A 27,896-nucleotide genomic window follows, 5' to 3' on the forward strand; every position below is an offset into this window, starting at 1 on the left:
AGCTGTTTCAACGTGGTCATTTAAAAGACCTGTGGGTCAAAACGTCCATGAGGTATGCATAGACACAAAAGTGTTCACTTTTAAGATTGTATGTGGTCAGCTACAGGCTGGACAGAGCCAATTTCGGCTTCATACATTGCATTTCTTTTTGCCCAGCAAAAAGGGATATGAATAGGATATTTCTGTCCCAAGGGAAATGAACACAGCGAAATGAAACAAGAAAGAAATAACAACAACGTATCTTGGCAATATCATTTAGTTTAATTGTAAATTGAAACTAATTGAGCTTTTTCATTCTCAATTCATTCATCAGATTCAGATTCAGATTCAAACAAAAACACGACCATCATTGGCTGTTGGACCAAGTAATTATTTAAGAGTGAACTTGTAAGTAAGAATCCCATCGCAAGAACGAAGGAAATGTAACATCAGCTGCTGCCAGCATTACTGAGATCTTGATAGCGAAGCTTTTTATTAAAGACTATAAACTTCGTCAATTGAATGGTCATTTCCTACCTTTCACAAAAATTGAAAGAGGTTGGTGAGTTTAAAACTGGTCAGCAGATAAACCAAGAAAATCTAAATCTATTAACCCTTTTATAAATACAAACTATGGTAAAATTATAGATTCACTAAATCTAAATAAGATATTAAAGAAGGACTGTACATAGAGGTAGGGTGAATGGCATGGGAATGTGAAGAGAATAGTAACAATCCTATATATAGATGGCACTCTGAGCAGTTTAAGTGATATTCACACCCATTAAGATACTGATACTATCGCTTTGAGTTGAGATTGTTAATGAAAAGATGAAATGACCTCGCTCTGAAATCTTGAGCTTTAGAAATGGTATGACCAATTAGTTAACAAAATGATTCTGACATGGTAAAAAAGAAAAAGAAACTTTAAGCCAATACTAGTATCAAGTGTTATCGGTTCAGTAACAGAAAATGAAGTAAGCCATTCTGAAATGAAGACACTGCCTGACAGCATCAATTCACATTTCAAGCATTGCTAGAAATTACCACACAGATTAAAACCACAGGTTATTGTACAATAATTATCACAGTTACAGTACAAGTACATGTACATGTACATATAAATTCACTCTCGAAAACTTGTAATTGAAAATCAAGGAGAAACTACTTGAGAATGTCACACTGCATTACTTGATTATTAAAGGGGGAGTATTGGCAGGAGCTAAGGGGCTCCCTACGACTATCATGCACTGTAAGTGAACTTGGTCTGACTTAGCCATCAGAATATTCCCGATACGAGTGTGACTAATGCCAATATATTGAGGAAAAGTAAGAAGTCCTATCAGCAGCTTTATGTAACCTAACTCTGGCCAACCTGGCTCCTGCCTATACCCTCTCCTTTTATAATCATAAGTGGTTTGTTAAGTTGTCAATTCCCACAAGACCAAATGTAGGATAGCTCTATGCAAAATATTCAATGTGTACATGAAATCAAGAAGCTATCCTGAGTTTGGCAAATTATTCAAATATGCATCTGGGGCACAATCCATCATTGTTTTTAATTCCATTATCCCTTTAAAATTATGGACATGCCATTTGTTCACAATGTTAAAGGGACAATGAACTGTTCTTTTTGTTATCTCTTTCACTGACCCCTTAAATGGGCTGACAACATAACAAAACCAAAACATGACCAACTGTTAATGAAAGCAGAACATTTTCGCTGGCGTTTCATTTCCGTGGATTTTGCGAATAACAACAGTTTTCTATACAAAAGTTGTCAACACCCGGTAAAACCATTCTTAGTGAAGCTGCACCCTAATAGTGCAACATATGGAGCGTGCACACTAGGGTATAATCTTAAGATTGGCAAAAAATTCAAATATGCATTTGGGGCTCGTTCCATCAGCTGCAACTGGTTAATGCAGGCAGACTCATTTGCACTTTTGCCTAAACAAATACTGGCAAGAATAAAAAAAGACGAGTCTTTTTTTAGTACTTGGTTATACATGTAGTCTACATGACGTACTCTCACTGACCCCTTAATTGGGTGTTAACAACCAGTGTACTGAAACATTGATTCTTACACAAAAATGAAAACAAACGATATAAGGTCGGCCAATTACAACAATGTCTCAACTAGCACAAATTCAATGGTCTGGTACAAACATATTCAATGGTGGTCTCCCCTTGAGTGACATTTTTATACAAAAATTTAACAAACCAAAAATGATGAGGGAGGTCAAACCTATTGGACAGCAACTGATACCACATCTACTGATCATACTAATAAAAATTAAAAAACATCCAAATATGCAGCTGTATTAATGAAAATTAACATAATAATTGACCACACAACTTGTATGTCGAAAGTACTTGACCTGCCTTAATCAAAGTGATGCAGTCAAATATGCTGGTCATAATTTATTAACAGCTTAATAATGATGAAACAATCATTATTCCAAATAGGGCTTGAGAGATGAGTCATGTTGTTTTACTACCAAGTGTTAGGAAGGGTTGGGTTACCATAATCTATCAGTTGTGCAGAATCGCATGAAATGAGTTTCAGTCCTTCGAATCATGCATTCAATATATAATCAGATATTATTGATATCCTACAAAAATATATCACATGCGTTGTTTTTTATTTGTTAAATAAATTATCATGGGGTAAGATATGCTATTTTCAACATTGGTTTATAGTGCTGGCTTTCATACTAATGGGTCAGAATTTGATTCTCGGATGAAAATCTTGAATTTGTTTCTTTCTATAGGCAAAGATTCTATGAACTAAAATGGTTCTTCAAAACAAACTTAAGTGGATCTGTTGGAGAGACTTAAAGCTTCATGCCGACTTATCGGCGGTGAATATCAGTCCTAAAGTCTCCTCCTTTCACCGCCGACATCAAGGACCAGCAAATCCATCAGGCGCAACACTTAACTCATTGTGATTACGGCTTTGGTCAATATCGGTGATAAAAAATACCATATTCTACCCCAATGCATCAAGTAAATATATTATCAAACTTATAAGTATACAATATTGTGATGTATAAATATACTGACAATAAATTTCCTATTGGAGGGACTTATATGAAGTATATAATAAATTTGGTAAATTTATTACTGGCCAAAATGTAAGATAGTTAAATTTGAATATGATTCAAATCAAATTGATTCGAAGTTGATCACAGACCGTTGGGTACATTGAATAATTTAATCCAACAGGCCAAAATGTGCTACTATTCTCGCAAATGGAAATAATACATCTACTACATATCAAAATGTGAAACTATACCAGTCTGGATTCGAAAAACTTATGTGAGTTTTTTCTTTAGCACTATTCTTGACTTATGGCAATCCAAGAAATCCTGAGTCCGGCCTGATAGACAAGGTTTCTGATGAGCTTTGCATAGATCTTGTCTTGCACATGCTACAGTACATATTGAGAAGACAACTGGCACTTGAGACACACCATTACACAAATATACTATCACATACGTTGTATAGCTAAGAGATCCATTAAATTGAGTAACCAGATCCTTATTTATAGTTCAGAAGCATCTAAAACATTTAACATGTTGCTCCTATCTTTAATACAGCATCTTACACTGGCCTCATTTAGACAGATCATACTCCAATAGCTCAATGCGGGGAGCTCAGTTCAGTTCTAATCTCTTGTAAGCTACCAGTTCTGTAAAAATATTCCATAGAGCCCACTTATACAGTTAAAGGGGGCTTATAGGCACCAGCTGAACAGCCAGAATTAAGCTGTATGAGATCGCCAATAGAGGTCTCTCCTATTGGATAGTATATCGAAACTATTCATACCTGCAGCAGGAATATATTCATCGTTTAACAAAACATGACCCAGTTCCTTTACTGTACATATTAGTCACATGAAGTCCACTAACTTTGGCCCACCTAGTCCCGCCTATAGTCCCCCTTTAAGGCATCTGGCTCCCTGAAATTTGCATCTGGGCATCAAATGTAACAGATGACACTATCATCAGGACATCTGGAAGAAAACAGGCAGCAACGTTCTCAAAATAATAACAGAAACTTCAACTGAAAAAAACCAAACAGAAAATAAAAGCACTGAGAACTAAAACCTGATATGTCACAATGAAATGTTTTTTAAAAGATTTGTAAAAATTGAGACTTTGGCTGAAATTGTTCTATTCGGAACAAATGATATGCAATGAATGTTACTTTTTGCATTGGAAGATGGCAAAATATGGGATCATTTTCAGAACAGGGCAGATTCAAAGGACTGATTTTAACAAATGTGACATATGAGGTTTTTGAAAACAGTGTTTCTATTCTGGCCTCAAGTTCAACGAAAAAAAACTTGCACTTTGCTTTTGCTGTATCCCCCTGGTATATCTGCAATAAATACGTTCATACAAAATTTACAATCTAAGGTTACAAATGTACAATGTATGCTCATTGAGACAATATAATATACATCTTTTGTTCAAAATACATACTAAATATTCTTCATTGCCAATATAAGCAGATTGGAATATTATGATTCTCAAGTTCAACTGAGAGACTTGAATTTATTGCTGCACATTTCTCTCTCCTGCCTTCGAATATACATGTATATCAAAGTTAACCAGCTGTTTATTGCTTTATGCAAATGCTCGAAGACTACAAAGTACGAAGCGAGTTATAAAAGATTAAGCTGGTAACTGACTGGCACAGATTTGATAATTTGTATTTTACTTGGCACGAATTCATGTAAATGTGCAATGCTTTAATAGGAAGGCGGCCATGAATGTTTTCACTAATGCATGCAATATCCTAGGAGATTGTGACCTTGATTATAAACTTATTGTCCTAACTTTGGCCAACAATCATTCCATGAGTTTTTAAAGTTGTTGGCAAACAGCAAGTGAGAGTCTTTGTCATATCATGCAGAAACGTGAACCTCAGACTTGATCCATGCAGAATCTCTCATGCTTCCAGTGCTGCCATCTAAGTAGCACAGAGAATAGTTTCATGCTCTAAACTGTATGCAACACCAGTAATTGAGAGTACATCTGTAACTTTATCACACCAACATGTAATGCACCATGGTTGAAGTGGTTTTCTCTCTGCCAACAGAGATTTCCATTACACCAGGCACATGAAAATACAAATTTTAAAGTTGTATGTGTCAATCATTCTGGGCTGGTCAATCGCTACTATTCTGGTGCTTTCATACACCTGTGATCTACTCCAAGAACTATGGATTAGCGAGTTAAAAATGGCCAGACGGAGTGAAGTCAACAACAGATCTAGTTCTGAGAGTGCGCTGGAGTCGAATACCTCCTATAACCAGACACATCAAACTGAAAATCTGCAATCAATCCGGAGATAAAAACTGCACACTCGAGAGGTAAAAACTGCCTTTCACCAAAACCTAAACTATGTCCATATGTAATATGGCATCAATGATTCCTTGCTGCCAGTTGGCGGTACCAGGTTCTCTTGGCAGAGGAACATGAGCGGAAACAGGATGATGCGTCCCTGAATGTCGTGTAGTTTTCTCCTGGCTTCTTTCTGGTTTGTTTGGCAAAGTGGTGTCTGCTTCTGGTAGTTGCTCAGCTGGGCAAAGGAGCAGACTTCATCCGTTGGAATGCATTTGAATACCTGGAAAAGGAAAAAAGAAAGATGAACCCTTATGAACAGTTCTTTGTCTTCCTTTTCTGCATTCACTCTTGCCTGGAGTAGCTGATATCTAAGGAGTTTTACATCCTCTGGGCTTCGTGGGTGTTTTTTGTGACACTACATTGGGGGTAAGTTTGGTTTATTTGCAGAGTGACTTCATCCTATCCAGAGACAGGAGTCCAAATCTCAATTTACTGTCCACTTGGATAGCCGTCGTCTTTTCTTTGACCTGGCATCTGTCACTGACATACCACAATCTAAGCAGATCTCCACTTAATTTACAATGAGAACTTAAGTCATTACCTTCTCAAAGATGTTGGTGTTCTTGGCTGCATGTTTGATCCAGGTGTTCTTATAGAACTCATCACAGACAGGGTCGGACACATCGATGGAGTTGTTGGTAAGCAGGCTCAGAAGTCCAAGATGTTCTCTGGTGAAGAAGGTGTGAAAACACATTGGCTTTGTCAATTTAGTTTGCATAGTCTTAACTAAGTTTTTTATCATACAAGCCAGTAATTGTGCGTAGCGAATTTCAGCAAACCTACTCAGGAAGACTCCATCAAGTGAGAAACATGACTACCTTTTCATGGACTCCCCCTCCGAGGCCAAACGGTCAATATACTGACCGCACTTGAGTATAAGAAGAAGACAAAATGCCATCTATGTCATTATTGAAAATTTTTCCAAATATTAAATTTCAGTCAAATAAGAAATAAAACTTGCTTACTTCATCAACATCATTCTGAGTGTCGACGCAAATTTTCCCGCTCGGAACTCGACTCCATTGAAGTGTGTCCGGTATGTCTCCTTATCTTCGAAAACTATTGCCATCTCACTATCGCGCTCTCCAAGCATTGACCGATCATTGATGTTCGCCGAGCCGATAATCACAGTCCTGTCATCCACTATCATCATCTTGCTGTGCACGTAGATTAATTCAGTCACCTGAAAACAAAATAGTCATAGTTTTAAGAGCAATACTTTCAAGTTTCCAGAATGAGCTTGCATTAACGCAAGTTAAGATGCTAGGGTAAGGTTGGAACAATAAAATTTGCAACTTACTAGTTGTCCGTTTAACTCATCATATGTCCTCAAACCGTAGAAGGAGATATACTCTGTAGGGTCACCAACTGAAAACAAAGCATTACGAAGGCATTACACAGAGAAGGACTATCATACTCCCTGACCTAAAAGATAATTCACACCCAGCAGATCATTGAAGAACTTCCTGTATGGTCTCGTGGTGGTCATCACCAATGTCAAGCAATTCAGAGAGCAATCAGGCTGTGGATAAGTGACATGCTGTAAAACCGGAAATATTCACATGCCTACAGAGAAATAGTACTAAATGTTCAGCTCCTCACTTACCAGCTTGGGCCAATCTCTCCACCAGGGACTTGCCTCCTCTACACATTGACTGGTAGTTCCAATGTGTGATGGCCTGGATGGAATGACCACGTGCAGTCCCCACCTCTCCTTCGAAAGCGGGCAACAGTGGCATTATCACATAGACTCGGAACTTCTGCCCGTTTTTGTGGGCTTTGCATATTCTGTCATACAGGGCTTGAGCAATGCCATTGGTGACTTTGTTAGAGTCTATCATGGTAATGAAGAATTGGTTCTGAAAGTAAAGGCAAGAATGAACTGGCAAGGAAAAGTTTGTTTCCCCTGACAATGGTTTCCTTCTTACCACTGAATTATTTGTTTTTTTCAGGTACCGATAGTGATATCTTTACCCGCTGTGTTCCAGTACTATTAAAGTATACACAAACCGAATATCACTTACTTCAATGTAGATGAAATGCTTTGCATTCTCTATACAATGGATGTAAGCATTCATGATGGAATGTTCTTTGTGTTTGATGCCGGCAGACCAAGCATCAGCACTCCTTAGCACCTGTGGAAGAAGGAGCAGAATACCAGTATCAGGTCAAAAAGGTTATGCTAAAGGGACAGAGGCCCACAAACAAAGGCCTTATGCGTGAATTGCAAATGTCGAGAAAGGTCTAAATGATGCTGAATAGGAAGGAGTAAGGCCTTAAGATGTTTGACTTAACCTAATAAACAGGTTAAACTTGATGAGGAAACTCACCTGACAGTTACAGCATGTTGTGATGTCCAATATGGTCTGTGGGATGGCAGTTATTTGATCATAAGTCTTTGGGATGAGCAGAGGGTACTCGATATTCTCCTTCATTTTGGTCAACTTGGTAAAGTTCCATCTCTGGATAAAGTGTCTGGCAACATCCCGTGCTGCCTTCCCGTAGACCACTGCACCAATGTCATGCCACGGCATGCGTGGGACTGTGTTCCGGTCAATGAAATCTGAAACAGGATAAAAGTGTAAATGTTCACCTTCTTTTTTGGTCAAGTATGTCAGTACAAGGCAAAATTGGACAGCAAACATGACTAAAAGTTTATTACATGCAATGTAACATTGCGTGGCTATGCTGGCACTGTTTCAAAGAAAGATTTTGTGGCTTACTTGATTGCTTAGATCAAAACCAGGTAAGCAACAACCTCACAAAGAATGAGTTTACATCAGCTGAAAGCATTACAAACACTGCACAACAAAATCTTTGAATTATTCCTTTACCCTCCAAAGGCATATCCAAATCAACGAAATCTTTGACAATGAAGTTTGTGTAGTCTTTTCCAACCCACATCTTTGGAGAACCATGGAGACCCAATGTGAGGGAGGCCATTTCCTTGCTGTAGTAGGTCACTTTCAGTTGGGACATAGCACCATCACTGAAATAACAATTTTCATATCGATTACTCGCTGGTGATGACGTTAAAATGACAAGCAGTACCATGCTTTTTTTTAATACAGGGGTCCCATTAGAAGGCAGTTATTGGATGTAATAGAAAATATCCAACCTAGTTCTACAAACTATTTGTCCATACTTTTGGATCTATAGCTGTTGCACCTGCACTATCTTTAAAATGACCCTGTAATCATAAGTGCTGTCCCAGCAGTATCTCTAACAATATTTCTTTGATATGAACCTCTTACCCGTCATCGACCACAATGTCATCCAAGTTCACATTGCCACCACTGAATTGTGTTGATTTCCTTCGTTGCTGTGGCAAACTGTGAATTGTTTTCATCAGTTTTCCGGTCATCTCAGCCTGAAGTGTTAAAAGGAAGGAAATAACATCATTGTGGGGGATTGCAACCTTATCCTAAAAGGCTTGCTCAGCATCCCAGATATTGAAACTTACAAATCTTCTCCTACTTGGTTTAGGAGTTGAAGGCTTCGTCGGATCACTAGCTCTTGAGGCAGCGATTTGAGTGAGCTGCGTCACCTCCGCTTCTGGTATTGTTTCCAGGTGAAGGAAACATGACTGGCGCTCAAGTTCCGTTTGACGTGTCGTCGGCAATGGCCCCATCGGCAATGAGGCATTATCATCTGTGACATCAAAACCCTCGCTGTCTCCACTGCCATGTCCTATACTGGCATCTTCGATAATGACTTCTGGTGGAACAGCCTTTGGCACATTGTGATGTCGCAGGATAATATCTTCGAAATCAGAAGCATCGCTGATCACCACCTGCGGAGGATGAAGAGGTGAAACTGTACAACCAAGAGATGTAAAGTTTATACACCAGACTGTTGAATGGTCAATGTGCGGACTGTCCCCTTGTATCTTCAAATTTCTTAAAGGAAACCAATCATGTGTATGCATTCCTTACATCTGAACTAGCTCATAGTTGTACAGCCATTATCTCCTTTATCGACATTTTATGCAATCAGCCAAAATCCCCAGTTCACATGATCACAGGTTTCAAGTGTACCACAATTCCCATAAGATTTATCAATAACAACAGACACTGTCCAAGGATTTTGACCAGATTGTTCAAAAGCACTTTTTATAAGCTTTTCTTGATGCAGCCCTCTAACTCCTACTCCTATACTCCTCCTCTATCACACACACTTTTATTTGATAGCACTCTTACTTTGGCTTCCTGGCGACTGCCTCTGCGATTGCTGTTCTGGTCTGACCTTGATACACTTACAGATCCGAGGTCGGTCAAACTGAAGGGAAAATGATGCATGTAGATTAGAATAATATGCCTTTTACAACTACCACAACTGATAAGCACCATTCTAAATTGTCACAAATTCACATCTGAAAATGAAAAATCTGATTCATCCTCTCAGTTTCTTATCTTTTCTGCCCAAATCTGACTGAACACCTCTCATGAAGTCAACTTTCCTTTTTATCAAATCATTATGGCATAAAGATATAGAGTCATGATAAAGATATGTCCTCGTCTTAATCCCTAGGCTTACTACTAAAACGATATGGACAGAGCATAACAAGATCAGTTGATAATCGGGCTATTGGCAATACATGTTGGTAACCTTTTCAACTTTCAAACAAGAAGTTTTCTCCTCAAGTCTTCCACTGAGCCAGTCCAATTGATACTGCTCTTGTTTAGTTTAAGAAACACTTCAACATTTCGGACCAGTGGACACGATGTGAAGACAATTTATTTTCTGCTGATACGCTTATGATACTCATTATGGGAGGGTGCTCTCGGATACACTTCTTCAGCTGGATTCTAGTGATTTTGAGTAGTCATGAATTGTTTTTCAATGATGCTGCTACCTTACCAGAATTTCCCATGTGTGCCAACAGAACCTATGATGAGATCGGAGACGCTTTCCTGCTGATCCAGCGACCCATACTCCATGACACCAACCAAAATTACTTTTGTGCTTGCACAACCAAAGCCACTCAAAGTCCCATTGAGAGAATCATCATAAATAATGACATAACAGAACTCACAAATGGCAAGGACTGTTCTGCACTGCACTGGGTGAAATTCATCAAGGATGGTGCCCCATTTGAACTGCAGCTTTGCCTACCGGAGTCGTGCTCCCCGGATGGTAGGACCAAGTGCTTTTACCCACCGATGGATAATTTGACCCATGACTTAACAATTGAGGTTGACTCGGCCCTCTTCCCCTTGACACTTGGGGATCAGTCATCTTTGAGGATAAGGGTATTCAGTGACAGAGCAGGTGAGCTATTTGAGACCAGGAATCCTAATGTGGTTGCTGTTCAGAGAACATATTATTTTGTTCTCCGATAGTTGAAATTCACACTAGAGCCTATCATCTGTAAGGATACAACTTGGCAGAGGTTTAAGGAGAAATCAGATGGCTGCTCTACTGCACTGCTCATGAGGGCCACCTGCTCTACGAAATCGGTTCAGGCACTGGTTGAGTAAATGGCCTGAGAGAAAGGACAGGCATACATGTAGCATGTAGGGGTATGAAACAACTCATAGTATGTAGGGATGTATGTGCACCACTGCTTCCAAGACATCTTGCATTTTTCATTTCTATCATCCCTAACTTTCAGGAGGTATCACTTGGAAATGTTCATATCATGTCAGTCCGAGGACATCACCAACATCACAGTCTTCCGTGGCACCAGTATCATACTCACCACAACTGACAACAGAGAGAGTGCCATCACAAACTATACTGACCGTACCAGGAATGGCAACAACTACTAGACGTGCAGTCACAACGACAACAACCCAATACACAGCAGCACAGTTAGAAAACAGAGGGCTTTCAACAACTGGTAGGTCGTGCACCAGGTCTCAAGGATGAAGTCCTATAGCCTTGATAAGGATAGAGGAGAACCTCCCCTATCATACGCTTCTCTTAGCAGGACATCTTCCCAATTAGGGACAGTGGTTTTGGTGCCATGTGGGTTGTTTCCATACAGCGTGATCTCTGTAATCATCATGCCACCCTATCAGCGACAGCATTTGTCGGTCCCAAGAGCATCCTGAGTAGAGATTCCACTGAGTATTTCCATTGATTTATAGAGGGGATCTCTTCAGGTTGCAATCACATTGAGAGAAGGCCAAGGTACACATTCAATGGCGCTTGAGTATGAAGGGTTCTGACAATAAGCATTCTTTTCTGAGACAAAAGTCAGGGCTGTGCAGACTGTGTTTTTGACTGTGATATCTAGGCTACTAAAAGTCTTGAGAACATGATAATATATAGAAGAGTCTCATATTATATTTATTCTCTCTTACAGGTACCATCATCATAGCGTTCTCTATGATACTGGTTGTTGGTCTCATTGCTGGTGCACTCTTTGTTTTATGGCGAAAAAGGTAAGCACAAAAATCCCAAATAGTAATCTTCTTTCTGCATAAAGGGCTACAGACTTGCTCAAGGTAATACCTCAACACGAACAAGGCTTAACAGATCTAGACTTTGTGTGAACCATCACATCTACTTTTGAATCAGCTAAGCTGTGGTGATTTTGAATCCTTCAAATATGTTACTGGCACATACTCGATTTCCTTTTCTACGACTTTCCTTCAAGGTGGCGAAAAGAGACACAATCACAGCCGCAAACAGATGACATTGAAGTAGATGAACAGCCTGTGACTCCAGACACGGAGAATTCCATAGAAACCAATCCAAAGGAATCGGTTTCATACAGCACCATCTTTCTTTCGGGTAGCTTTGGAGAGACAGACACTGATTCAGTGCCAGGATACACAAGAGGGAATTTCGGGGTCCAGGAGCAAAACAGGGGAAGCTTTACTGGCGACGGGTTTGAAAATCCTCTGTTTGCTGGGATAAGACTAAAGGAAAAGGAAAGCAGGCGAGGGTCAGGGCAAAGCAAGCAGGAGTCAACTCCTTTGGAAAGTAAAGAGGAATCTGGAGGAACTGGAAGCAGATGTGTTTCTGTTGAGAAGTCTGGGGGTGCGAAACGCCTGTCACTGGATGTCAATATGTTCAGGAAGAGGTCATCAGGGGAGAAGCGAAAGTCGAGAGAGTCGTCTGGGTTTGAGAATCCAGCATATGAGGACACACCAGAGGGAAGCCCAGGGAATGGTGTTCTTCATTACGAGGATGCACTGGACTTGGGAGAGTTTGTTGGGGTGCATGAGAATGATTTGATGGAGATTGCAGATTATTATATAGAGGGTGATTTAGTGCTACATGTTGACACAGATGGAGACTATGAGACAATGGGCGGAGTGGAAGAGGGGGATCTTGCACTCCCTACTGACACAGACGGATACACGACAATGGGCGGGGCGGAGGATAGGGATTTTGTGCTACCTGCTGACACAGATGGACACTACGCAACAATGGGTGGCACCGAAGAGGGGGATCTTGCACTACCTACTGACACAAGCGGATATGCTACCATGATCAGAGTTGAGGAGGGGGATCTTGTACTACCTACTGACACAAGCGGATATGCTACCATGGGCAGAGGTGAGGAGGGGGATCTTGTACTCCCTACTGACACAAGCGGATATGCTACCATGGGCAGAGTTGAGGAGGGGATCTTGCGCTACCTGTTGACACAAATGGATACTACATGAAAATGGGTGGGGCAGAAGAACCTGTCCAATCTGATCTACAAGAATGTGGGACCGTTTGGAATGGAGACTCAAGCTCGGAGGATATTTACAATCATATCTCCGATTGTGTCAACATTTGTGATGAGGGGGATATTACTGTTGATTAAGTAATAGCCATTTGCAAATTAAAGTATAATGTATATTGAATAAAGAATAAAATTAACAAGATATACTTGTTTACCTTACTATCCCCCCCCCCCACTGGCCCCTGTCTCTGCCAGCCACTTGTGACCTATTGACCTATAGTTATTATAATATGGGATAAAGCTGTGCAAGCTCGCTTATGCAATTCTGACTTGATGCAAATTAGACCTAGATGACTCAGTAAATGCTACATTTCCTTTCAAATACCAAAGGATTGGATTATGAAGAACCCTTTTGAAAAGAGATTTTGAAAATTCCCACTTTTCGACTATCAACCTTCGACAATGCCCAAGGCCAAATCATGCAAATAGATTGTCAAGCATGAATTAGTCAAATGAATGCAGCATTCCGATTTACATTATGTCCATGATAACTGGCGTCAAACCAGCCATACATTAATGATGATATGTACAGTATTTGTGCATGCAGATGTTGTCTAGTTGAAATGAATCACCGGTACTATGTGAATGAGAATTGGAGCACTCACACCTGAAGTGGTCTCCCACTTTTACCTGCCCAGTGACATGGACTGCTATAGATAAACTGGAGTTTTCTGTGGAACAATCCCGAAAAGGATGGCTGATGAGAATAATGATGGTGAGTATCAGAATTCTTACATCAACCACATGGTGACTGTGGTCATTTTTTAAAGCTTGAGGGATGACAAATTCCCTCAAGGCCTACAACTCATTCAGGTAAGAAATTATGCACTACTTTCTTGTACAGTCATGACAAGTGCATGTCTGTATCCTCTGATACAGATTTACAACCCCCCCTTTACCTCCCAGAGAGCAAATAACACCACATCACAGTATGATCACTGAGTCCAGCTCCTGCTAAAAGGGATGTTACTTCTGATCATAGTTGACAGCAAAGGGACAATGGGAGGAGTAGGACAAACTTTGCATTTCATGGACATCACTATTTTATATCCAATAATCAGATTCTTTAGATAACTGAGGTTAATGTCTTCTGTCAAAAGACCCCATCCCAAAATTAATCATACTAGTATGATATTTTCACAAGGGCGAAATTCTTTGAAATATTTAGTCTAACTTTCGTTTCTTATGACTTAAACAATTGACCCCACATTCAATACACAGGTATAGTAATCTAACATGATACATGATATCCCTGAGAATATCAATGTTCCATTGACCCCAATAATCTACAGGTTGGTGTGCAATATCATGTTTACCCTTTCCATAATAAAATGGTCAACATGATAAGATTACAAGAATAAATCATCACAGTCGCAGTTAGTAAATAATTATTTGCGCAGATATGTTAACCCTCCATTTTGGTTCAATCACTAGTGTTCTTTATATATTCATTGGAAAGTTTGCTCACTAAATTGATATGAAACTGAAAGTTAATCCTGTTTATTTTATTAGAATAAATGCCCCCCCCCATCTTCTGATAATGTAACACATATACCTAATACGCAAGGGTTGAAGTAATAAATGTAGCTATAGTTTTTTAAATATCATTACTCTTAAAGACTAAAGCCCTTAAAAACACGTTTAAGGAACAGTTCCTTCATTGTAAAAAACAATTCACTGAATTACGTTCACTCAACTGAACTTCTAAAAATGTTTGGTCAATAATACCAAGGGCAGGGCCAAGTTTTTTTTCTTTACAATTGGACGAACTTTTCCTTTATTCATCCCATTTTGTTTGAATTTTTTACTGTAATTTCTGAGAATTCATTGCTGCTCAAATTTACTGATAAATAAGGAAGGATGGGCAAATTCCCAGACATCACAAATTGTGCAACAGCATTCTTAACCTGACAGATGACAAATCAGAAGATAATATTGATCAATATTTAGAATATTCGCCTAATGAATATTTATTAGTTAAACAAGGAAGTATTTCTCCCTGAGTCACAACCAACTTGGGACATTACTGCACAAAGAAAAGAATAGATCCATGCCCCACAATGCCGGCCCAATACAATCAAGCCATGTAATCTAATGGGGCATGTATTAGTCAATGCTTTACTATATCAGTGTGGCTTGACACAAGGACCATGACACATGGCACATGCACACACAAACCTATACGATAGGAACCTGATCGATCACGAAAAATGGAAGAACGGATTGGTAAGTTAATACAAAATAAGTTGGCTTCATATGATGTGGTCTAGTCTTGACCAAGGTAAAGCCTGAAAGCATTGAAAAGCAAAAATATTCTCTCAGTAGCCCACCTTTGAGGACACAGGAAAGTGGCTGAGATGCCACCTGCGAAGGTTCACCCAACCCCGCCTCGTCCAAAAGTCTGAACTTTTCAGCTGGAGGAAGCCATTGGTTCATGTGACCTCCGGGCCATGTGTGTCAAGATTGTGAAGACTGAAATTGCACCTGGAATGCATAACCATCTCCGTCATCAGAGTAGGCCGACGACAGGCATCATCACATTCTTCTTAGGTAGGCCTCTCAATGGAAACTTCTATGCAGTCTTTGTTGAATGGTTCGCCTTCTTCATCAAGGTGCAAGATCTTGACGCCACAAAAAGCTAGTTTCTAGCTGGGAACAATGAAGTCCTCGTAATATCAATTGAATGTGTTACTGAAATTCTTATCCTTATTCTTTTTTCTCGTTGCAGCACTCATAATCGGCCTGAGCGTTGGTGTGGTCGGTGCTGTGGCGATTGTGGTTTTAGTCGTGGTGGCGTACATTTGTTGTCGAAAGTAAGTAGGACTTCTCTTGGCCAGAAAATGTTAAGCTTAACACATTCTTCTATTTGTACAGTAATGGGGAGGAAACTATCACGAGGAAACTTCTGCCGACAGAGAGAGTTGTCCTCTCTATCACATGAGGGTTCTGATCAGCTGAACACTCAAGGCGATTAACCTATTAGTTTTCAACACTGTCCATTGGGTCATGGGTAGCCTGGTAGCACAGTGGAAGAGCTTTCCACTTGTGATTGGAAGGTTGTGGCTTTGAGGCTTGGTCAGTGCACTTTCAACTGGCCAGAAATTGCAAAGAGAAGCGCTCCTTGGTTTCTACAAAAGGTTTCTGGATTACACTCTGAAACGAATGTAAAGCGCTTTGAGACAGCACAGTTGCACAGTATAAAAGTTCTATATAAGAATTTCCTTTTCCTTTTCATTTCATACCCAATGTCACAGCCCAGATATATAATCTCTTAGCACGTCATCTTAACTACCAAAGCTCTTGATTTCCAGAAAATGCACTTGCTTAGAAGCCAGTAAATTGCCCACCCAGAAGTCTAAAACAAAGGAAGACTACACGTATGTTCAAGCAGACCATGACATTACGCAGGTACCTTCAGAAAGAGATGATGGGATGGTGGATAACATATTGTATGAACCCATGGGTGTACCAAATTCTACAGGAATGACGACAAGGACAGGCGGTACAGTTTACGCTGATGTGCAAATCGAATCGAACAATATGGGAGGGCAAAATGGCAGCTACATTAGACAGGAGACGCCAAGTGTTGTGTATAGTGAAGTAAGAGTGAATCCAGAAACTGTATATTCGGAAGTGCAACCGAACCCCGACTCTGCAGACACAGTTGCGAAACAAAATCCTGACTCTGCATATAGTGATGTGACTGTGAAGGCCAATGTTGAGGCTCCGTACTCTGTTGTGAATAAGAGTTTTAAAAGGCCACCACTGCCTCCCAAAGCACTTGTGTAATGACATTTCAGAAACTGATGGTGCTGATGAAATATTTGAAGACACTGCTACAGAGTGTAACCTTGCGCTGAAATCAACTGAACATCAAAGAGAACAGCGGGTGGGTTGTTGCATGAAACTGCTTGATACCTCACCTTCTTTTCACAGGCATAGATGTGGGCTTATCTGTAAACCTATCTAAGACATACTGAAGGAATCTGATGCCTGTGAAAACAGCGCAAGGACTGAACTGCTTTATGCTACTGAAATCTAATGATACTGCCTTATATGTGTAGTTTTGTACATTATTAGAAACACAGATTGGATTTTTGTGATTGAGCAAATGACATGGATGATTTTGTGATGGTGAAGATTGAAAATGCGTATGCTTGTCTTGGTTTCAACCAGAAAAGGTGGTGGCAGCACTGCAATACTGCTGTTGTGTTCCACCCTTCAAGAATGGTATCTTGGAATGCCTTTTCATAATGAGAATTCTGACTTTTTTATACAAAGTAGCAATAGGGTTTTAATCCAAGATATTTCATGGAGACAATTAAGGAACATTGTTTATACCTGTAGTTGATAATCATAATACAATAGCTGACAAAATTATGTTCTATGCTTTTCTATATACAGTTTTATGACAAGTATGATAAAAAGAGTTTTCTTATAATTTGTTGTTTTCTTATTCATTTCCAAGTGGAATATAAACCACAGTCATCAAGGCAGTGGTAATACACAGCATGAAATGCTTATGTGGAGAGACCTTCATCTGCCCTTATTTCAAGGGATAACCTGCAAGTGTTTGTTCATGTCACTGTGTTTTGGCAAGCACAATGTCAAATTTTGAGGGCCTAAATAAGGCTCTGTGATCGCACCATCCTCCGTACGTTATTCACCCAGAATGACTGCCAGTGAACAGAATAACTTTTTGGTCTCCCGACAGTTATTTCACTAACGATACCTCGATACAGTATTGAAAACAATAGCTCAGAGACCACAAGACCCTACCTGATACTTTGTTAAGATAACAAATATCACTATTTGTTTATCCCAGATGTGTTATGAAAATATATCATGAACTCTACGCTGCATGGGGATCACCCAAAACATACTCAAGGTGTCCACCAAATTGTAATTTCTCATACAGAAAAAGCTGTTGACCTTTTTGATATGAGATAGTCCTCCCAGAAAAAAGAACAAAAATGCTTAAAAAACAGCAGAATTTTGATATTTTGCCAATTGATAATATAAAACTTTTTTGGTAGGAAACAGCCTAATAATTTGTTAAGGGCATTTGGGCTAATTAAGTTTCCTAATGCATTTGAAAAGCTTGTGGATCAATCATAACAATATGTTGATAGATTTCTTTCAATCATGCCCCAGTAGAGTAGCCTCAACAGAACCATACACGTAAACAAGGAACTGACAAATAGGAACAATAACCAAACAATAGCCAAGCAAGTTGGGAGATCGTGCAAGCCGAGGAGATTTACATATTCTCGGCTTGCCGTACAAGGTGTATGAATTTCATCACGATTTGGGCGTGTTTGTTTGTTATTAATATTCCTCAAGGAATATCACCAAATTCGTAAAAGAATGGCCCAGGCTGATCAAATCTGGATTCTTCTGATGAGGAGCAGCTAGAATAAAGATGGATTTATGGAACTGGTCGCTTCTTTTTGTGCTGCTGGCTTTCATATTGACTGGTAAGTGAATGACCCAACATAGGTGTTTAGAACTAGTTTCTTTGGCTATTCATTTGTTGAGGGGGGGGGGGGGGGCTCGCCCTGAATTGCGCAGGAAGGAAAATGGGGAGATGCTAATCTCTGCATGTTATGTTTTCTATGGAAATCAATGATGACTGACACAACATAGATTTGAGAACAAGAAAACACCTAGAAGGTGTAAACGTCTGGAATGGTGAAATATAGATAAATTATTGTACAAAACAATTACATGGTTACAAGTACTAGCAAATTGACTTCTTTGAGTGAAACCATTACTTGTGTATTTCTAGTCACAAGTACGTATTGTGGCAACTTTGGATATATCAACCTCTAATTCATAATGCATTGATTCATGCATTACCCAATCAAAGTACAGGAAGGGTGGCGGCACTATGGAAGAGTTTCTAACTTGGTACTGGAAGGTCATGGGTTCAAGGCCCGGCCAGTGCCACATGGTACTTTCATCTGATCTGAGATGGTCAAATTTACATTACATCAGTAGTAGTGTATCATTTTCACAATTTCCAACCCTTTTCACAAACCTTTCCCAACTATTGCCCTCAGGTCCAGTCCAGAATGAGGAGTGCATGGTGACACCTCAGGGCATCAGATACAGTGGGACAGTCGCAAAGACTGCCAACAACTTCGACTGTCTTCGCTGGGATGAAATGACCGAGACAGAGAAGGGACTCTATCCCTTGGAGAGCTACCCAGATTGTTCATATAGCGCAGCAGAGAACTACTGCCGGCAACCGTTCTTGTACGATAAAGCTGAGATGAAGATTTATAAGAACCCATCCCAAGCTGCTCCATGGTGCTTTACAACGTACAATGGGACAAGGCAGAGGTTCACAGAGAAATGTCATGTGCCGTACTGCAGTAAGTGGAATAATCACATTACATGTACTTCTCAGCGAGATATCACATTTGCTAACTCTGTGGAAGGCAACCATGCTATGGTCCATATTGCACCTCACACCCTAGATACATAAAATTCAGAGGACAAGATGGCATATTGAAGTTTCAGGATTACTCTGAACAACTTTTTGTTCTTTAACTATTTGAATTCAAGTACATCAGAAAACTTCATGGTCAATTCTTCTTTTTTTCTACATGTACTTCACAGGTCTGCCACCAATGGAAACTTGCTTCCATGCGGTCGTCAATGCCAATCCTACCAAGAGCCAAAAGAACTGCACCTGCTCTGTGATATTTCGAGACCACCTATTCATGGGAACATACTATACCTATTTCCAAGCAGAGTTTTTATATGAAGTTGATCAGAATGCGATATGCAGCGAGATGGTCCAAATTGTCTACGACTATGGTGATCTCCATAAGGACATTGCATGTAATGGGACTGCTGCTAGCAATCATGTCATTACAACCTACTCAACACTTTTTCGTGATATTGTGAAATTGGTATTCATGAGTAACAAACCTTTGGGCACCCGTTACAGTATAAAGTACACTGGTAAGTAAACGCTCCAAGTCACCCTACTTTCTTAGGAACCAGTGTCATTTTCAGTGCCAAATAGAAGGGAAAGTTGTTGTAATCAACTGAGCACTACAGTGCAGAGAAATGGATTCTAAAAAGCTAAAATCATCAGATGTAGTTTTAGCTTTTCTGCCAAACAGATATCTTTCTGATATCCGCTTTGCAATTCTGTTCCAGGTGACAAGGCTTTTAACTTGACTGAGTGTGGTACATTACATCCCTGGGCAAGCATAACACAACCAACAACACCAATAAAGACAAACCCACTCATGATAACAAAGTCTGCAACAGTTTGTCCTTCAAGCTCAACAGTGTCACTAACACCCAGTTCATCAATATCTAAAACCACCTTGAGAAGTTCCTCAATCACACTCTCTACCTCAAGAATAGTAACAACTTCCCAGTATATCTCTTCCTTTCTAGTTATGTCTCCTGTTCCACCTGTGACTTCCCAATTTGTCACTATAACCACCACAACCAGTTCCTCGAAAACAAGTTCCTTCACATCAACTTCCTCCACTACACTCACTTCCTCAAAAATGATAACAAATTCCCAGTCTATCTCTTCCGGTCTGTCTTCTCCTCCAGCTACAACTTCCCAATATCTCTTTTCATCTTTCACAACAATCACTTCACAACTTACAGCATCCTCTCCAACAACTATTTCAGCAACTCTGCCTAACAATCATCCAGCAACAATGTCCCAAATTGTTCCTCCATCCGTATCAACAGCATTATCAACTGCACATCTTACATTAACAAGAACTTCATACAATGTACCTTTCACTCCAACAAGAAGTTCATTACCTATATTTCCCACTACCACAACAACTTTGCCAACCTTGAAATCTCTAACCTCGGCAACAACTTTGTCCACAACTTCACCAACCCAATCTCTAACCTCAGCAACAACTTTATCAACCAGATCTCTAACCTCAGCAACAACTTCACCAAACAAATCTCTGACTTCAACAACAACTTCACCAACAAAAACAGCCATATCAGGAACTACTTTATCTGATGTGTCATTGCCTACCCTAGCAATAACATCACTGAAATTTTCCTCTTCTTCATCTACAATTCCTTCTCAATTTGCGAGCGGAAGTCAATCTATTTTGAAATCAGCAACTACAACACTTACTCTTCATGACCCTCATTCAAAGAGTGTAACACAAATAGTAACAACCTTCCAATCAGCCCAAACAGTTACAACAACACAACGAGTATCAACATCTCCTCTAGTGAATGCATCTACCTCCCAACCTATCAGTGTGTCACCAACTGTTTTAACCTCTCAACAAATGAGTGCAACACCAACTTCATTCAGCACAATAGCAAATGGTTCAATCCCCCAAACAGCTATTTCCTCTCTGGCTCTTTCAACATCCCAATCAGTGGTTTCTCCATTTCAATCAGCGATGGTCACACCAAGTGTTTCAACCTATCAGACAGTGATTGCTTCAACCTCCCAACCAGTCGGCGCATCATCAGTTTCTCAATCAGCAGGTGCAACACCGACCGTTTCCACATCTAAATCTGTGATTGCAATGCCAACTGTGTCACTTGCTCGATCAGTCAATGCAACAAAAATGGTTTCAACTTCGCAGTCAGTGAATACAGCAATCTCCAAACAAGTTAGTGTCCACCCAACTGTTTCAGGCTCTAAATCAATTAGTGCAACACAAACGATTTCGATATCCCAAACGGTGATTGCAACACCAACTTTATCCACCTCCCAATTAGTTACTATAACACCATCCATTTCAACAACTCAATCAGTAAATGCATACACCTCCAAATCAGTTCCAACATCTCAATCAGTCAGTTGGACACCAACAATGTCAATATCTCCATCAATCACTGGGACACCAGCCATTTTAACATCTCTATCTGTTATTGGGCCATCAACTTTTTTAGCATCTCAAACAGACTCTAGCATTCCAACTGTTGCAACATCTCAGACAGTCTCTCGCACTCCAACTATTGCAACATCTCAATCAGTCTCTGGCTCACCAACCGTTTTAACATCTCAAACAGTCTCTGGCATTCCAACTGTTGCAACATCTCAGACAGTCTCTGGCACTCCAACTATTGCAACATCTCAATCAGTCTCTGGCTCACCAACCGTTTTAACATCACAAACAGTCTCTGCTATTCCAACTGTTGCAACATCTCATTCAGTCTCTGGTATTCCAACTGTTGCAACATCTCAATCAGTCTCTGGCTCACCAACCGTTATAACATCACAAACAGTCTCTGCTATTCCAACTGTTGCAGCATCTCATTCAGCCTCTGGCATTCCAACTGTTGCAACATCTCAATCAGTCTCTGGCTCACCAACCGTTTTAACATCTCAAACAGTCTCTGGCACTCCAACTGTTGCAACATCACAATCAGTCTCTGGCTCACCAACCGTTTTAACATCTCAAACAGTCTCTCGCATTCCAACTGTTGCAACATCTCAATTAGTCTCTGGTATTCCAACTGTTGCAACATCTCAATCAGTCTCTGGCATTCCAACTGTTGCAACATCTCAATCAGTCTCTGGCTCACCAACTGTTTTAACATCTCAAACAGTCTCTAGCATTCCAACTGTTGCAACATCTCAATCGGTCTCTGGCTCACCAACCGTTTTAACATCTCAAACAGTCTCTAGCATTCCAACTGTTGCAACATCTCAATTAGTCTCTGGTATTCCAACTGTTGCAACATCTCAATCAGTCTCTGGCTCACCAACCGTTTTAACATCACTAACAGTCTCTGGTATTCCAACTGTTGCAACATCTCATTCAGCCTCTGGCATTCCAACTGTTGCAACATCTCAATCAGTCTCTGGCTCACCAACCGTTTTAACATCACAAACAGTCTCTGCTATTCCAACTGTTGCAACATCTCATTCAGCCTCTGGCTCACCAACCGTTTTTACATCACAAACAGTCTCTGGCATTCTAACTGTTGCAACATCTCAGACAGTCTCTGGCACTCCAACTATTGCAATATCTCAATCAGTCTCTGGCTCACCAACCGTTTTAACATCACAAAGAGTCTCTGCTATTCCAACTGTTGCAACATCTCATTCAGCCTCTGGTATTCCAACTATTGCAACATCTCAATCAGTCTCTGGCTCACGAACCGTTTTAACATCTCAAACAGTCTCTGGCATTCCAACTGCTGTAACATCTCAATCAGTCTCTGGCTCACCAACCGTTTTAACATCTCAGCCAGTCTCTCGCACTCCAACTATTGCAACATCTCAATCAGTTTCTGGCTCACCAACTGTTGCAACATCTCATTCAGTCTCTGGCATTCCAACTGTTGCAACATCTCATTCAGTCTCTGGCATTCCAACTGCTGCACCATCTCAGACAGTCTCTGGCACTCCAACTATTGCAACATCTCAATCAGTCTCTGGCTCACCAACCGTTTTAACATCTCAAACAGTCTCTGGCATACCAACTGTTGCAACATCTCAATCAGTCTCTGGCTCACCAACCGTTTTAACATCACAAACAGTCTCTGGCATTCCAACTGTTGCAACATCTCAATCAGTCTCTGGCACTCCAACTATTGCAACATCTCAATCGGTCTCTGGCTCACCAACTGTTTTAACATCTCAAACAGTCTCTGGCTCACCAACTGTTGCAACATCTCATTCAGTCTCTGGCTCACCAACTGCTGCAACATCTCATTCAGTCTCTGGCATTCCAACTGTTGTAACATCTCAGACAGTCTCTGGCACTCCAAATATTGCAACATCTCAATCAGTCTCTGGCTCACCAACCGTTTTAACATCTCAAACTTTCTCTAGCATTCCAACTGTTGCAACCTCTCATTCAGTCTCTGACATTCCAACTGTTGCAACATCTCAAACAGCCTCTGGCACTCCAACTATTGCAACATCTCAATCAGTCTCTGGCTCACCAACTGTTGCAACATCTCAATCAGTCTCTGGCTCACCAACTGTTGCAACATCTCAATCAGTCTCTGGTATTCCAACTGTTGCAACATCTCATTCAGTCTCTGGCTCACCAACTGTTGCAACATCTCATTCAGTCTCTGGCATTCCAACTGTTGTAACATCTCAGACAGTCTCTGGCACTCCAACTATTGCAACATCTCAATCAGTCTCTGGCTCACCAACTGTTGCAACATCTCATTCAGTCTCTGGCTCACCAACTGTTGCAACATCTCAATCAGTCTCTGGCTCACCAACTGTTGCAACATCTCATTCAGTCTCTGGCTCACCAACTGTTGCAACATCTCAATCAGTCTCTGGCTCACCAACTGTTGCAACATCTCATTCAGTCTCTGGCATTCCAACTGTTGTAACATCTCAGACAGTCTCTGGCACTCCAACTATTGCAACATCTCAATCAGTCTCTGGCTCACCAACTGTTGCAACATCTCAATCAGTCTCTGGCTCACCAACTGTTGCAACATCTCATTCAGTCTCTGGCTCACCAACTGTTGAAACATCTCAATCAGTCTCTGGCTCACCAACTGTTGCAACATCTCATTCAGTCTCTGGCATTCCAACTGTTTTAACATCTCAATTGGTCTCTGGCATTCCATCTGTTGCAACATCTCAATCAGTCCCTGGCACACCATCTGTTGCAACAACTCAACAATCAGTCCCTGGCACACCTACTGCTTCAACATCACCAACGACAGGCACACCACCACTTTCTGTTACCTCTCAAATAGGAGGATCAACTCCTCATACCTCCAAAGCAGCGGCCTCTTCTCCATCTAAGAGCTTGGCACAAACCATTTCAAAATATCAATCAAAAACATCTGTAACTCTTGCTCTATCCCAAACTGCAAGCGTACCACAAACAGTTTCAACACCACTACATATAAGTGAATCACCCACTGTTAGTACAACTCAATCTCAAGGTATCTCAACATTACTAACGATTAGTACAGCTTCAACTGTTAGTACAACTCAAATGCTTTCAACATCACCAACTGTTGGTACAACGTTGAATGCCTCACAAACACTTTCACCATCATCCACGGTCATCACAACACAAGTGACTAAACGGCCAGTCAGTTCAATACTAACTGAGAGCAAGTTCAAGACTCCTTCAACAGCATTAACTGTTAGCACATTGCTCACACCACCAGGTTTTGGAACAACCAATACAGTAGGTGCCACTCAGACAGTTTCATCATCTACTGAGAGTAAATTACCAACCGTTAGTAGAATAACTGTGAGTGCATCTCAAACAGAGAGTTTATCTTCACCTCTGAGTGCATCACCAACTGTTGGTACAAGTCAACTTGTGAGTGCATCTCAAACAATTTCCACCTCATCTACATCTAGCATATTAGCAGCTACCTCTCCACCTCTGGGTGCATCAAAAACAATTGGGGCATCATCTACACCTAGCATACCAAAAACTCTTCATACAAATCTACCTGTGAGTCTGTCTCAAACAATTGTGACCTCACACACACCTAGCATACAACCAACTGTTGGTACAAGTCCACCTTCGAGTGCGTCACAAACAATTGTGACCTCATTCACACCTAGTACACCACCAACTGTTGGTACAAGTCCACATGTGGGTGCATCACAAACAATTGTGTCCTCACCCACACCTAGTATGTCACAATCTGTAGGTACAACTCCATCAATGAAAACATCACAAACAATTGTGACATCCTCCACAACGAGTGAACCACCAACTGATGATACAAGACCCCACATGAGTACATCTTTTGTGACCTCACTCACATCTAGCATACCACCGAGCGGTGGTACAAGTCCACCCGTGAGCGCATCTCATACAATGTCGACCTCACCTACACCTAGCATAGCTCAAACTCCACATGTGAGTGCTACAGAAGCCGTTGTGACATCACCCACATCTAGCATACAACCAACTGTCAGTACACGCCAGCCTGTAAGTGTATCTAAAACAGTTTATACCTCAACCACAGAGAGTGTATCATCAACTGTTGGCACAACTCCACACGTGATTGTGTCTCGAACTATTTCAATATCACCAAGTCTATCACTAAGTGGTGGAATTCCCATCAGTGCATCTACAACAGTTTTCATCTCACCCACAGTGAGTATCTCAACTATCATTGGTACAAGTCCACCTGTGAGTGAATCTAAAACACATTCAACCTTACACACAGTGAGAATGTCACAATCCGTTGGTAAAACTCTATTTGTTAGCCCATCCCAAACAATTTCAACATCACCAACAGTCACGGTATCACTGACCAGTGGAAGTATAAGTGCATCTCATATAGCCTCAGCAACACCAACAGTGAGTGAATCATTGACATCAGTTGCCCCAAGTATGAGTGCATCTCAAATAGTTTCAACATCATCAACAGTGAGCGCATCGCTGTCTAGTGGAACCCCAAGTATGAGCTCATCTCAAATAGCCTCAACATCACCAACAGTGAGTAAATCACTGGTTGGTGACACCCAAAGCATGAGCTCATCTCAAATAGCCTCAACATCACCAACAGTGAGTAAATCACTGGCTGTTGGCACCTCAAGTATGAGCTCATCTCAAATAGCCTCAACATCACCAACCGTGAGTAAATCACTGGCTGGTGGCACCCCAAGCATGAGCTCATCTCAAATGGCCTCAACATCACCAACAGTGAGCGCATCGCTGTCTAGTGTAACCCCAAGCATGAGCTCATCTCAAATAGCCTCAACATCACCAACAGTGAGTAAATCACTGGCTGTTGGCACCCCAAGCATGAGCTCATCTCAAATAGCCTCAACATCACCAACAGTGAGTAAATCATTGGCTGGTGACACCCCAAGCATGAGCTCATCTCAAATAGCCTCAACATCACCAACAGTGAGTAAATCACTGGCTGGTGGCACCCCAAGCACGAGCTCATCTCAAATAGCCTCAACATTACCAACAGTGAGTAAATCATTGGCTGGTGGCACCCCAAGCATGAGCTCATCTCAAATAGCCTCAACATCACCAACAGTGAGTAAATCACTGGCTGGTGGCACCCTTAGCATGAGCTCATCTGAAATGGCCTCAACATCACCAACAGTGAGTAAATCACTGGCTGGTGGCATCCCAAGCATGAGCTCATCTCAAATAGCCTCAACATCACCAACAGGGAGTAAATCACTGGCTGTTGGCACCCCAAGTATGAGCTCATCTCAAATAGCATCAAAATCACCAACAGTGAGTAAATCATTGGCTGGTGACACCCCAAGCATGAGCTCATCTCAAATAGCCTCAACATCACCAACAGTGAGTAAATCACTGGCTGGTGGCACCACAAGCATGAGCTCATCTCAAATAGCCTCAACATTACCAACAGTGAGTAAATCACTGGCTGGTGGCACCCCAAGCATGAGCTCATCTCAAATAGCCTCAACATCACCAACAGTGAGTAAATCACTGGCTGGTGACACCCCAAGCATGAGCTCATCTCAAATAGCCTCAACATCACCAACAGTGAGTAAATCACTGGCTGGTGACACCCCAAGCATGAGCTCATCTCAAATAGCCTCAACATCACCAACAGTGAGTAAATCACTGGCTGGTGACACCCCAAGCATGAGCTCATCTCAAATAGTTCCAACATCACCAACAGTGAGTAAATCACTGGCTGGTGGCACCCCAAGCATGAGCTCATCTCAAATGGCCTCAACATTACCAACAGTGAGTAAATCACTGGCTGGTGGCACCCCAAGCATGAGCTCATCTCAAATGGCCTCAACATCACCGACAGTGAGTAAATCACTCGCTGCTGGCACCCCAAGCATGAGCTCATCTCAAATGGCCTCAAAATCACCAACATTGAGTAAATCACTG

At 41.0% G+C, this 27,896-nt stretch overlaps 4 protein-coding genes across 5 annotated transcripts in view; 3 read left to right on the top strand and 1 right to left on the bottom strand.

Moving 5' to 3' along the window:
• Nucleotides 1-248: 248 nt before the first annotated feature.
• The window catches only part of LOC135487483 (phospholipase D1-like), a 78,140-nt gene continuing 50,492 nt past the window's right edge, over nt 249-27,896 (bottom strand). The window contains exons 12-22 of the mRNA XM_064771180.1: nt 9,596-9,674; nt 8,860-9,189; nt 8,651-8,766; nt 8,231-8,385; nt 7,727-7,959; nt 7,421-7,531; nt 7,003-7,255; nt 6,697-6,764; nt 6,362-6,579; nt 5,938-6,064; nt 249-5,616 (exon numbers count right to left, since the gene is read on the bottom strand). Of these exons, the coding sequence (XP_064627250.1) occupies nt 5,392-5,616; nt 5,938-6,064; nt 6,362-6,579; nt 6,697-6,764; nt 7,003-7,255; nt 7,421-7,531; nt 7,727-7,959; nt 8,231-8,385; nt 8,651-8,766; nt 8,860-9,189; nt 9,596-9,674 (1,915 nt within the window). The 3' untranslated portion in view covers nt 249-5,391. The remainder of the gene's footprint in view (nt 5,617-5,937; nt 6,065-6,361; nt 6,580-6,696; nt 6,765-7,002; nt 7,256-7,420; nt 7,532-7,726; nt 7,960-8,230; nt 8,386-8,650; nt 8,767-8,859; nt 9,190-9,595; nt 9,675-27,896) is intronic.
• On the top strand, nt 10,871-13,018 carry LOC135487655 (uncharacterized). Its single transcript, XM_064771685.1, has 3 exons — nt 10,871-11,238; nt 11,707-11,785; nt 12,001-13,018. Exons 1-3 carry the CDS (start codon nt 11,151-11,153, stop codon nt 13,016-13,018), a joined length of 1,185 nt encoding a protein of 394 aa, XP_064627755.1. The 5' UTR covers nt 10,871-11,150.
• Nucleotides 13,561-17,507, top strand: LOC135487487 (uncharacterized). 2 transcript variants are annotated; one of them, XM_064771187.1, is made up of 3 exons: nt 13,561-13,798; nt 15,812-15,896; nt 16,395-17,507. In XM_064771187.1, exons 1-3 carry the CDS (start codon nt 13,777-13,779, stop codon nt 16,870-16,872), a joined length of 585 nt encoding a protein of 194 aa, XP_064627257.1. In that variant the 5' UTR covers nt 13,561-13,776; the 3' UTR covers nt 16,873-17,507. The 2 variants fall into 2 exon arrangements, with proteins under 2 accessions (XP_064627257.1, XP_064627258.1); XM_064771188.1 differs by lacking the exon at nt 13,561-13,798 and adding an exon at nt 15,144-15,309.
• LOC135487656 (streptococcal hemagglutinin-like) lies at nt 18,506-27,889 on the top strand. Its single transcript, XM_064771686.1, has 5 exons — nt 18,506-18,560; nt 18,872-18,877; nt 19,146-19,460; nt 23,377-27,743; nt 27,845-27,889. The coding sequence occupies exons 1-5, from the start codon at nt 18,506-18,508 to the stop codon at nt 27,887-27,889; spliced, it is 4,788 nt and encodes a 1,595-aa protein (XP_064627756.1).

The sequence above is a fragment of the Lineus longissimus genome, chromosome 5 (genome assembly GCF_910592395.1).
Source record: "Lineus longissimus chromosome 5, tnLinLong1.2, whole genome shotgun sequence".
Taxonomy (NCBI): domain Eukaryota; kingdom Metazoa; phylum Nemertea; class Pilidiophora; order Heteronemertea; family Lineidae; genus Lineus; species Lineus longissimus.